This window comes from Uranotaenia lowii, chromosome 2 (genome assembly GCF_029784155.1).
Source record: "Uranotaenia lowii strain MFRU-FL chromosome 2, ASM2978415v1, whole genome shotgun sequence".
Taxonomy (NCBI): Eukaryota; Metazoa; Arthropoda; class Insecta; order Diptera; family Culicidae; genus Uranotaenia; species Uranotaenia lowii.
In genome coordinates this window covers 281,195,321-281,207,998 of record NC_073692.1, presented here as the reverse complement: position 1 = coordinate 281,207,998, position 12,678 = coordinate 281,195,321, and the positions used below count along the sequence as shown (strand labels likewise).

At 38.1% G+C, this 12,678-nt stretch overlaps 2 protein-coding genes across 8 annotated transcripts in view; one reads left to right on the top strand and one right to left on the bottom strand.

The window, feature by feature from the left end:
• The window catches only part of LOC129748942 (calumenin), a 29,745-nt gene extending 23,410 nt beyond the window's left edge, over positions 1–6,335 (top strand). For all 4 annotated transcript variants that reach the window (XM_055743752.1, XM_055743753.1, XM_055743754.1 and 1 more), the window contains exons 2-4: positions 1,697–1,935; positions 2,039–2,560; positions 5,842–6,335. In XM_055743752.1, coding sequence (XP_055599727.1) covers positions 1,697–1,935; positions 2,039–2,560; positions 5,842–6,067 — 987 coding nt within the window. In that variant the 3' untranslated portion in view covers positions 6,068–6,335. The remainder of the gene's footprint in view (positions 1–1,696; positions 1,936–2,038; positions 2,561–5,841) is intronic.
• A 1,177-nt stretch (positions 6,336–7,512) lies between these two features.
• The window catches only part of LOC129748938 (LIM/homeobox protein Lhx9-like), a 425,064-nt gene continuing 419,898 nt past the window's right edge, over positions 7,513–12,678 (bottom strand). For all 4 annotated transcript variants that reach the window (XM_055743748.1, XM_055743751.1, XM_055743749.1 and 1 more), the window contains one exon: positions 7,513–11,576. In XM_055743748.1, coding sequence (XP_055599723.1) covers positions 11,211–11,576 — 366 coding nt within the window. In that variant the 3' untranslated portion in view covers positions 7,513–11,210. The remainder of the gene's footprint in view (positions 11,577–12,678) is intronic.

Genomic DNA, 12,678 nt, shown 5'->3' with positions numbered 1-12,678 from the left:
GGCCGATCTACTTTTACTTTACTTTCGGTTACTTACGGTTGAAACGGTCGGCTAGCTCAACCGGCGTATTAACTCAGGGTCGGCTAAACTTAGGAGTGAAACACCAATGCATGGGCACGAGAAGGAGGACGCACGCAGAGAGGAACCAAGGACAATTAACCCTTCCGAAGTATACCGGCTCTGGTTAATTAATAAGAGGGAATTTCATTTTAATATTTATATTTTTTTCTCAAATCAACACACAACATTAGGAAGGGAGGTCGGTGCGGCCGTTCTGCAACCCGGTCCTTCTTGGCACGACGAAAGTTGAGGTTATGGGCAACTTGGGTTCAACATGGGATATGATGGTTGACACGACGAAGATAGATTTGGGTTCTATTTGAAGCCTTATCTTGAGTCTTGGGGCTTGGACATTTTGGGTACAAGACGGGGCATTACCTTGACACGATGGTTGATGGCGTAGTGTCGAAGCGGCCCGTACCTGGCATTCATGGGTTGAAGTGGGAACATGCGGTCTAGCCTACGAATGGAGCCAGCGGTCTGGGTTTCCTTGCATGCACGGCTTCGCGCTCTGTTTTGCGGGGCCCACATGGACGATGGCCCTTGGCGCTACCGGAACGGAATTCCACAGTCGACCTCGGCTGCTGGCGGAACGTTTTACCGATGATGTGGCAGTCAAAATGGCGTCGGCTTGGCCGGGATCGAGTGGTGACAACGTGGCTGATGGTCCGGATTATCCGAGCGATCTAATCCAGGCAATCCCAAAGGCTGTTTGATGCGGGATGCTGGGGATATCAGCCCGATCCCGGCGTATTTTTCGGCCCTTAGGCGTTTTTCTTTTTGACCACTGCACACGCGGTAGGTGATAATTTTCACCAATGAAAAAGGCTCGCACTTTTGACGAAGCGTGTCCGTCCAGCTTGGCTGTTCAACCACCTCTCCCCGTTTTTCGCGATCATCCGATCCTCCTCGCAAGCCCGATGATTCTCTCTCTATTTCTCTCTCGTTCTCCTGCTCTCTACCGGATGTCGATCTGTCACCTGAACGCAAACTCTGGTGACGTACAGCAACTTATCGTTTCGTTGAAATTCGACGAGGTGGGGATAGGATCATAGGGTGACCAAGGACATAGCCACAACTTCGGGTATCACTCCCGGGCACGGAAGCAGGCCCGCATCACGTCACCGGTCCGGGTTGGGCGTATCCCAGGGCATCGCGCTCTGAAATACCCCGGACAGATGATCTTCCGTTGTGATACTTATACCGAATTTGTAACCCTTTTTGCAAAACTCTCCCTATCAAACGACACAACTATATACAATATATTTTCTACTATACAAAGAGCCTTTTACAAAACAATAACAAAATTAATACTTTAAATATTTAAACTAGAAAAACAAACTATAATATACTTGGGATGGGTATTAACAAATCTATTTTTATTAATAACAAAGTGCATTGTTACCATCAACGGTAACACGGTTTAAGACCAATTTTTCCGGATAACACTTGATTAAAGTAATAAGTACATCTACTGACAGCTAAGACATAATGCAAAAAAGTGACCAGGGATCATCGATCTCAGTTTTTTATGCTTCATAATAATCACTGTTGAAATTATTTAGCAATTCATTTGTCAGACCCTGTATAATCCATTATCAACTTTCGGTTACAAAATATCTATTCCTCTTGACAGCAAACAAACACACTAAAGATGTTACTCCTGTTGGTCATGGTGTGTCTGCTCTTCAACTGCGCCGTTTCAGGCATTCCGAAACCGGAAGAGAAACGCGTTCTGGACCATGAAGTCATCAACCATGTGCCACACTTCCAGAACGAAGAACACAACAAGCAGTACGATCACGAGGCATTTCTCGGGGAGGATGCTAAAACTTTCGACCAGCTCGAGCCAGAAGAAAGCAGACGTAGATTAGGGTAAGAGATTTGAGTCGCAGTAATTTTTAGTGACACCAATCCATGTTTTATGATCATTGGCCACACTTTTAATTTGCGCTTGTTCTCGTTTTGCTTCCACCAGACTAATTGTAGAAAAAATTGATACAGACAAAGATAGCTTTGTTAACTTATCGGAGCTTAAGGCCTGGATCCAGTATACTCAGCGGAGATACATAGAAGATGACGTTAGCCGACAGTGGAAGCAACACAATCCTAATAATGATACAGACACTATCCACTGGGACACGTACAGGAAAAATGTCTACGGATTCATGGATGAAATGGATCCAAAGGATCTTGATCAGGGAGATGAAAATTACTCGTACAAAGCCATGCTGAGCCGGGATCGACGCCGATGGAGTGTGGCCGATCGCGATGGAGATGATCGATTGGCTAGGGCTGAGTTCACGGAGTTCCTGCATCCCGAAGAGAGTCCTTACATGCGAGATATCGTCGTGCAGGAAACTATCGAAGATATCGATAAGGATAACGACGGAAAAGTATCGGTACAGGAATATATCGGCGATATGTACCGGGGCCGGGAGGATAGCGATGATGAGCCGGAATGGGTTAAGCATGAACGGGAAACTTTCAGCAACTTCCGGTGAGTGGCTTTTCAATTGCAGTTGCATATGTCGTGTTTTATTTCAAACCATGTTTCATTAGACTAAGTCGATTTGGGGTCATTTTTGAATTTTTCAAACCCAAGGGTCCAAAAAGGTTCGTTTTGGTTCAAAACTCATCCGTGATTCTATGCAGAATTTTGAAGTGACGTTTACATGAGTAAATTTGAACTTTTAGGTTTGTAAGGGAAAATAGAATATTTTGTACTGAAAAATAGACATAGTTTTGATTTATTCTGTGGAACCAAGGCTGCTAAAGGTTTTTGTGCCAATTTATAAATTCTCTAAAGAAAATTTTCCGCTGAACAACTTTGTCGAAGACCGTAATTTCGTATCTTATTAGACAAATAAATTATAAGGTGTTTAATGAGAGCATTTTTTTGGCATTGAAAAACAATAAATTCAATTGACATCACTGCTGGGTGCCTTAGCGAGGTATGGCATGAATACATTTCATGCAAGACCTCGCGAGGCACCCGCAGTGATGTCAATTGAATTTATTGTTTGTCACTTCCAAAAGACACCCTGTTAAACAGGTAATAATTATTTTTGCTTAATAAGATACGAAGTTACGGTCTTCGACGAGGTTGTTCAGAGAAAAATTCCTTTAGAGAATTTATAAATTGGCACATAAACCATTAGTGCGCTGGGCTCCACAGAAGAAATGATTTTTCGGTTAAAAATATTCAATTTCTGCAGTGTGCGGTGTTTCCTTCTTAAGATAAACAATTTAAATCCAGTGTTCTGAATCTGAATGTCATTATTGTGTTCTGCTTCTTAAATATGATAATTTTTAGCATCAATTAAAAATTTACATTCTAAATCTGAATCTAAAGCTTGAATCTGAATTCTGATTCAAAATTTCCTATCCGAATCAGCATTCTGAATTCTACATCTGAACTTTGAATTTGAAGTTTCAATCTGACTTCTAAATAAATGTGAATTCTGAATCGAAATACAAAGTAAACTCTGAATTTGGATTCTAAATCTGAATCTAGTCATCCAGAAACCGGCAAAAAATCGGAGTAAAAAATAAACCGCATTAGTCTTGGCAAGGGTAACCAGCCTGTCTGGGAATCTGAATTCTGAATCTGAATTCTGAATCTGAATTCTGAATCTGAATTCTGAATCTGAATTCTGAATCTGAATTCTGAATCTGAATTCTGAATCTGAATTCTGAATCTGCATTCTGAATCTGAATTCTGAATCCTGAATCTGAATTCTGAATCTGAATTCTGAATCTGAATTCTGAATCTGAATTCTGAATCTGAATTCTGAATCTGAATTCTGAATCTGAATTCTGAATCTGAATTCTGAATCTGAATTCTGAATCTGAATTCTGAATCTGAATTCTGAATCTGAATTCTGAATCTGAATTCTGAATCTGAATTCTGAATCTGAATTCTGAATCTGAATTCTGAATCTGAATTCTGAATCTGAATTCTGAATCTGAATTCTGAATCTGAATTCTGAATTCTGAATCTGAATTCTGAATCTGAATTCTGAATCTGAATCTGAATTCTGAATCTGAACTCTAAATCTGAATTCGGAAATCTGAATCTGAATTCTGAAAATGAATTTTGAATCTGAATTTTGAATCTGAATTTTGAATTCTGAATCTGAATTCTGAATCTGAATCTGAATTCGGAATCGGAATTCTGAATCTGAATTCCGAATCTGAATTCTGAATCTGAATCCCGAATCTGATTTCTGAATCTGAATTCTGAATCTGAATCTTGAATCTGAATTCTGAATCTGAATTCTGAATCTGAATTCTGAATCTGAATTCTGAATCTGAATTCTGAATCTGAATTCTGAATCTGAATTCTGAATCTGAATTCTGAATCTGAATTCTGAATCTGAATTCTGAATCTGAATTCTGAATCTGAATTCTGAATCTGAATTCTGAATCTGAATTCTGAATCTGAATTCTGAATCTGAATTCTGAATCTGAATTCTGAATCTGAATTCTGAATCTGAATTCTGAATCTGAATTCTGAATCTGAATTCTGAATCTGAATTTTGAATCTGAATTCTGAATCTGAATTCTGAATCTGAATTCTGAATCTGAATTCTGAATCTGAATCTTGAATCTGAATTCTGAATCTGAATTCTGAATCTGGGGTGAAATTATGAATCCTATTCGATTCGAGTTACCCGTTTCGAGTTGAACTCGAATCGAATTAGAATCAGTATTACGAATCTCGTTCGAGTTCTAAATTTTAACGTATTAGATTTCGAGTAAATCGGGTAGTAGATCATCTCGAAACGTTCCATTCGAATCGAGATCGGTAATGCCAAAGTTGATCGAATCGAACAAAACTCGATTGTTTCGAGTTCCATAATCCCGCCCCTGAATTCTGAATCTGAATTTTGAATTCTGAATCTGATTTCTGAATCTGAATTCTGAATCTGAATTCTGAATCTGAATTCTGAATCTGAATTCTGAATCTGAATTCTGAATCTGAATTCTGAATCTGAATTCTGAATCTGAATTCTGAATCTGAATTCTGAATCTGAATTCTGAATCTGAATTCTGAATCTGAATTCTGAATCTGAATTCTGAATCTGAATTCTGAATCTGAATTCTGAATCTGAATTCTGAATCTGAATTCTGAATCTGAATTCTGAATCTGAATTCTGAATCTGAATTCTGAATCTGAATTCTGAATCTGAATTCTGAATCTGGATTCGGAATCTGAATTCGGAATCTGAATTCTGAATCTGAATTCTGAATCTGAATTCTGAATCTGAATTCTGAATCTGAATTCTGAATCTGAATTCTGAATCTGAATTCTGAATCTGAATTCTGAATCTGAATTCTGAATCTGAATTCTGAATCTGAATTCTGAATCTGAATTCTGAATCTGAATTCTGAATCTGAATTCTGAATCTGAATTCTGAATCTGAATTCTGAATCTGAATTCTGAATCTGAAATCTGAATCTGAATTCTGAATCTGAATTCTGAATCTGAATTCTGAATCTGAATTCTGAATCTGAAGTCTGAAGTTGAATTCTAAAGTCAGTATCTGAATTCTGAATCTGAATTCTGCGCTCTGAATACGGATCAGAAATCTGAATCTGAACTCTTAATCGGAAGTCAGAATCTGAATTCTAAAGTCAGTATATGAATTTAAAATATGGATTCTGCGCTCTGAATACGGATCAGAATTCTGAATCTTAATCGATTTTATGTAAGGAGCATTATTTCATGGCATAAGATTTTTCAAGTGATAATTTATCCTGATTTTTTCTTTCCAGCGACAAAAACAAGGACGGTTTCATGGACAGCCAAGAGGTGAGGGATTGGATTATTCCGGCTGATTTCGATCACGCCGAAGCAGAGGCGCGGCATCTTATCTACGAGGCGGATTCCGATGCGGATGAAAAGCTAACAAAAGAAGAGATTATAGAAAAATACGATCTGTTTGTGGGATCCCAGGCAACCGATTTCGGAGAGGCTCTTACACGGCACGATGAGTTCTGAGGAACAGTGAGCAATTCATCTAACACAATAGTTTTAAGCTCGTTTACGCTAGACTGAGACCGATGGATTTGAAGCAACTTAAAATTCTGAGCCATCCTTCGCGATCGACGACGGGTTGTCAGAAACTCGAATGATTTGATGCCGAACCAATGATATTTTAGTTTTCCAATACGGTCTCGGGTGTATGCAAATACCTTTAAATTAATTTTGTGTATAACTTTCGGGGCCAGTATTACATGTGTAATAAAGTATTGCTAAAACCAGAAAATACATTTCTATTTAATACGGGGACGATTTCGGAAACCAGAAGTAAAAAGAGAAGTCGTTATATTTTTTTTTTATTATGCACCTGCATGTTCAAGAAAAAAGTCTTATTTACAAAGTTTTTTTGTGTGTGCATTAATTCTTGCTGTCTCGGTTTACAAATAATGCGTATATTCGATTGTTTGCTGATGATTTTGTTTACCATTTTGTCAACAACATTCACAGTTTACTCTGTAGTCAACATTCTATTCGCTCGTTTTATATTTGAACATAACAGATTATCGAACTTCCAAAGATGTGCGTGCATGTGGAAACATAGAAAGTTTATCTTGATTTTTGCGATTTTGTATACTTTTTAAATTGGGCTTTACCTACTACATTTGGATGTCGTTTTTTTTATTGATAACATTTATGGCGCTCAATTGAGTAAATGAAGATGAGGAGAAACTTTAATATGATCCATGCGATTTTGATAAAACATAAAAACGAGCGAGGGTTTTGACCAGTTGGTACTGGTTTAGTAGTTACTGCTCTTTTTTTTCTGTCAATAATATGGTAAAACGTAGAGAGATATGTATTGAAATTGTGTCTTGTGTTATTTTTCTTAAATAATTAATTAAATCTCACATTTTATTTGCATGGATTTACCGATTGGCTACATTAATTCGTTTCCTTTCCAGGTTCACTGCATATTTCAATGTTCACTCTCGGTTGGTTTCACCTATCGATGCATATTTTATTTCAGTGCTACCATATTTACAGTGCTCAAGTGAAAATAAATCAACAAGTTGTTAGGCTTAATGCTATGAGATAAACAGTATAGTACTTTAATATCTTTGATTTTAAACGGTTTCCAAATAACCTGTTTTGCTGCTTGCGTTTTTCTTTTTTTTAAAATATGTATACAAGATGTTCTGTTCATTTTTGTTCAATACAAAAATTTATAACCGAAGACACGTCAGAATGGAGTCCAATCCCAGCAGGGCATAATCAGTTTTCTTTCGACAAAAACTTTTGTTATTGATTTAAGGTTGTAAATAAATCAGATAAAACTAAAAATTTAAGGGTTTTCTTTTATTTACAAACCGTTTTATTAAGATATTTAACCATAAAGTTTTTATGTTCCGTGGGTTTTTTTCCTAACTTTGGATTAGAAAAGGGGGGGGGGGGGGGGGGGGGGGGGTAATAATTAAGAGATGAGAATAGTGAAAATATTTAATACAAAAAAAATGTGGAAATTATTCTCGCTAATTTATAACCAGCACAAATTTTGAGTTTTTTTTAACCGATACGAACAATCTTCACTTTATAAGATTTCAGAATTTCAAAATAATCTTATTGGAGTAGCGGTTTATGATTCGAAATTATATACTTCATCCTCAGTTCTGACTGTTCTTGAATTTGGGATTCTGAAAATTAGTTTATCGTTAATAAGTTTATTTTAGTTTTAAGTAGGAGTATTTAAAGATTATGATTTTTTTAATAGACGGATAGAAAGTTAGAAGAATTGAAAGCTGATGAAAATGAGCGAAAAGCATTTTCATCGCATACCAAATTTCAACCTTCATCTATGTTATGATGCCATGTTCTTGTTTTATAGACTGATTTGGCTAATAAATAAAAAAAAACTGTTTGTAGGGCCAACCACGTTTGGCCTACAAATGTGTGGAGGTAGATCCAAGTATATCTGTATCTACCACTTCTTTGTTGATGGCCCGTGTTGAACAAAAATTCAGTTTGTTATGAAAACGCTTCTAAATTAAATTCTTCTCGCTCATTTTCATCATATTTCATATCTTTATTCAACAGGGCATAATTTTTTTTTACCATTGTGTAAAAATCAACCAAAATTTGCACACTTTCTTATTGATGTGTATTGTTTACATGCTGTCAAACTCGAAGTCGTGTTTTTCGATTCAACGAAAATGGAGGTGAACCAACGCGAGTCGAGAGAACAAATTCTTTCCGAACACTTGGAATTTCCTGACCTGTCGCACCGGCAGTTGGGAAAAAATGTTGAGCATTCACCATTCAACCGTCTCCAGAGTGTTGGAGTGGTTCCAGGAGCGGTTGACGTTGGACAACGGTAAAGGAGCAGGAAAAAAACCGGAACCGGAGAACAAAAAGACGGAGGGAAAGGTGAAGCGGATGATCAAAGCAAATCCCAACGTCTCAAGCCGAGATTTGGCTAAAATGATCTGCATGTTGCAGAGCTACGTCCAGAATGCAAAGAAGAGAGCTGGACTACATACATAAAAGGTACAGAACTTCCCAAACCGCGATGAGCTCGACGGCTAAAACTCGGGCACGGAAGTTCTACGAGAAGAAGCTGACAAAATATGGGCGGATTCAGGAGTGAGGCTTTCGTGACGAAGGGCACAGTAAATGGCGAGATCTACAAATCTGAGTGCCTCGAGAAGCGCCTTTTGCCGTTCTTGCAACATCACGACGAAGCTTCGCTATTTTGTCCAGATTTGGCATCATGCCACTATTCTCAAAGTGTCCTGGAGTGGTATGAGGCCAATTCTGTCCATTTTGTTCCAAGGGACATGAACCCGACAAACTGTCCGGAGCTGCGTACGATAGAGCAGTACTGGGCAATAATGAAGCGGGAACTTCGGAAGAGCAAGAAGACAGCCAAGGCAAGAAGGACATGTTAAGAAAATGGAAAAACTGAGAAACTGGTATCGGATGACACTGTAAAGATTTTGATGGAGGGCATCAAGCAAAAATGTATTAAATTTTAAACTGAAGGCTCCATCGATTAACTTTTCTTTTCATTTTTGAAGTAAATATTTGTATAAAACTACCCTTAAATTTTGATTTGATTCTAAACATTTTTAGAAAATTAGCATGACATTTTCGGTGTCGCAATAATTTCGTGTTCGACTTTTAGTTTTCAATATTTCCAAATATGGTCCTATCAAGCTGAAATCTTATATGCAGATTATTTTAGCAAAAGTGAAAGAAAAAACTTTTTTTCTCAATTTTGTGTATACTTTGATTTTTTATAATTTCATAGCGCTGATGTGGTCTAGTGGATAAGCTGGTGCGAGTCTGGTAACCCATGCGTACTGGGTTCGATTCCCGGTATCGGCAAGAAAAAAACTTTTGGGTTCGAATCCCATAAGTAGCCGACAGGTAAGATGTGTTTCATTGTATAAATAATTATATATTTCAAAGGGAATTGTTCTGGGGTTAATCTGAAGAGACTATTGCAAGCGGAGTGGATTGCCAACCATTGTAGGTCTCTGAAGGTTGGATGCCTTCTCTCGACGAACCATCAGCCGTGGAAGCCTGAGAAGTAATTCGAAGGCCAAGCCACACAGATATAGGCTAGACCTTGCTACCGATGCATGGGGGAACCATACATACATACATACATACATACTTTGATTTTCTATAAGTTCATCGAACTAGATGTGATTTTACTCAAGTACTTCCAATACCGAAAGATGATATGAGCTATAGTTTCTAAAAGAAGAACACAATTCATTTCTTTTTTCGTGGGGACTTCGAGAACACAATCTTTGAAATGTACCCAGGCTTGATTTGAGTATCATGAATTGTGTCATATCGATTTTACAAAAAAACATGGCATTAATTCATTCCCGCTACTTATGATTCAATTTAAACTATAACGAGATTTTCACTCCAAGTCAATCTAGAGATCCTGAAATTTGGTATCTATTAGGTGCTATTAGGTTGGGGAAGAAATTCGTAGCGGTTTTAGATTTTGTTGTCTCCACAACGAATGGCTCGCTTTTTGGCAAAACGAAAACATTTATTCGATAGATTTTAATCTGCTCCACAAGAAGAAGTTATAAATTCAGGAGACCAAATTCACCGTATTCGACAGCTGCAGATTTTGGCATTTCATCAAGGTCAGGAAGCAACCCGGGACGTTTTCAGCGGGTGGAGCGCGGAAAATTGGTTGTTTGATTTGTGTTAGGTTTAGGAATACGGTGGAAACCTAAAGACTTCCCATTCCAGCTCCTGTATTGCGGCTTTTGACGACTAGCCCAAATAGCGCTTGAAATTGTCGAGCCGTACTCTTTCATGACAACGCAAATCGCAATTTTGCATTTGTCGTCGAAGGACGCAATTCATAATATCGAATGGGATCTTTTTAAGCATCCACCGTATTCCCAGACCTAACGCCAACCAAACTACACATTTTCGGTTTTATTCCCGCCGAAAACGTCCCGTTCTGCTTGTTGACCTTGATGAAATGCCAAAATCAGCAGCTGTCAAAAACGGTGAATTACGCTTCCTGAATTTTTAATTTCTAAGCCCCTTAACTAATAAAAACTGAATATTTTTAAAATCCAGCATAGTTTTGTAGAGCAGATTGAAATCTGTCGAATGAATGTTTTCGCTTTAAAAAAAGTGAACCATTCTTTGTCAACACAACAAAATCTAAAAACGCTGTGAACTTATTCCCTAATATTACTGATCTCAGATACGTCCTAATCAAAGACAAATATAAAAAAGAGTCCTTACTCTATAGAAAACCCAACCAAAGCCGATAAAATGAATGCAGTTATTCTTAAAAGAAAAATAAACTTTTTTGATTCCAAAAGATAGTCAATGAATTTGAAAATCATAGTTCCATTCAGCCATTCCATTATATATTTTCCATAAGTTAACGAATCATCTAAAAAAAACTAACTATGCATTGCTTCTGGATTGGCTCCGTTGCCTTTGGGATCGGAATGCGGAAGGCTTTCACCTTCGTACGGTAGGACCTAACGAAAAGCTATCGCACCACTCGTCTTCTGAGCAGCAGCGGCGTCAGCAATCGGGCGTTGGGATGGAACTGGTGCTGATGCTGCTAGGTAATCGAGGCGCTCGCCTCACAGAATCAGGGCACCGGTCGTCATTGGGAGGAGGGCGTCTCGAAGGTTTCCGAATCGGGACTCCCATAGCCGCTGGACCCGTCGTCCCGGTGCGGCCCTAGATTGCTGGGATGATGATGCTGCTGCTGCGGTTGTTGTAATTGCTGCGAGTTTGAGTTTTGCAGATGATTACCCGGTTGTTGTGCTACCGATTGTTGCTGTGGCGATTGCTGGGGGTGGTGTGTTTGCTGATTGGAAGCTGCCGATGTGGGTGGCTGTTGTAACTGTTGGGGTCCTTGTTGTTGTTGTTGGGAGAGGCCCAGTTTGTCTGCTACGTATGCAGGTCGATTAACGGCTGCCGGCATACGTCCACCGCTGACACCACCGATGAGATTTTCTCCGGCTGGCTGTTTGTTGAGAACCGAATCGGTAGTGAGACATGGTGTGGAAGAAAAGAGATCAGAAGAGAAAGAATAGCAAGATTTAGATTAATTAATTGTGAAAAATGTCTCCAATGGTGGACAAGGGCGTAAACGGCGGACCAAAGCTTAGCATGGTTCTGATAGGGGGAAAAGCGGTCGGTTGACTTTCCTTCAGGAAAAGGATCGCAAAAATATGGAATGAGAATGAGCTGGCTTGCTGCAAACGTGTTGGCAGCGAGAGAAAAAAAAAGTCAAATATCTTTTTTTTCGCAAAAAATTAATTAACTTTAGCTAATTAAACATCGTAGAGCTGAAAACTTTTTGTTTTTTAATTTCCAACTCCTTTCGCTCTCGATGCAGTCTGTTCTTCAGTGTGTTGTCAGTGGCATGAGAAGATGTGGGTCCTCTTTTGGTAAAAAGCACTTTTCTTGGACGTTTTTTCATGTTTTATTTTTCCACGTGCTGCCAGAGTCGCTTAAGGAACGAATGTGCTGAGATGTTTATGGTGACTTGGCAATGACATTTTAAAAACATTCATTATTCAAAATTTCAATTTGATAAAATTCATCTTATTGTACTATTTTTCATGCTTTGGTGAAATTCTTTTAAAAAAAAATTTTTTCTTTGAATTTTTGAAGTTTTGGATTTAAAAGTATCAATCGGTTAGGATTTTTTTTTTGAGCGCTATAGTAATTGCTAAAATTTAGTGGACTTAAGAATTTGACAACTTTTAATGTCCCAGAGCCGCCAAATTTGCACAGTTATTATTGGACCCAAAAACCCAAAAGGCTGTTATAAAATCTGTGCATGGACATATGGTTATAAATATTGAGCTTTAAGAATTTAAAAACAATGTAAAGCAGCTTGTTTGAGAAATTTCGAAAAATATTTTGTTCAAATGTGTCAGATGGTGCTAAAATGTATTTTGGAGATAATTTGACAATTTAAGTGTTTTTAAGAGTTAGTTATAACTATTTTCCAATGATAGTTCACAGTAAGTCCTGAAAATAAAAGCCCAAGTATCGTTGTAGATAACCTAAAATACGAATGCCCTTTAAGAAGTCCTGCTATAAAAATAAAAGCTGTA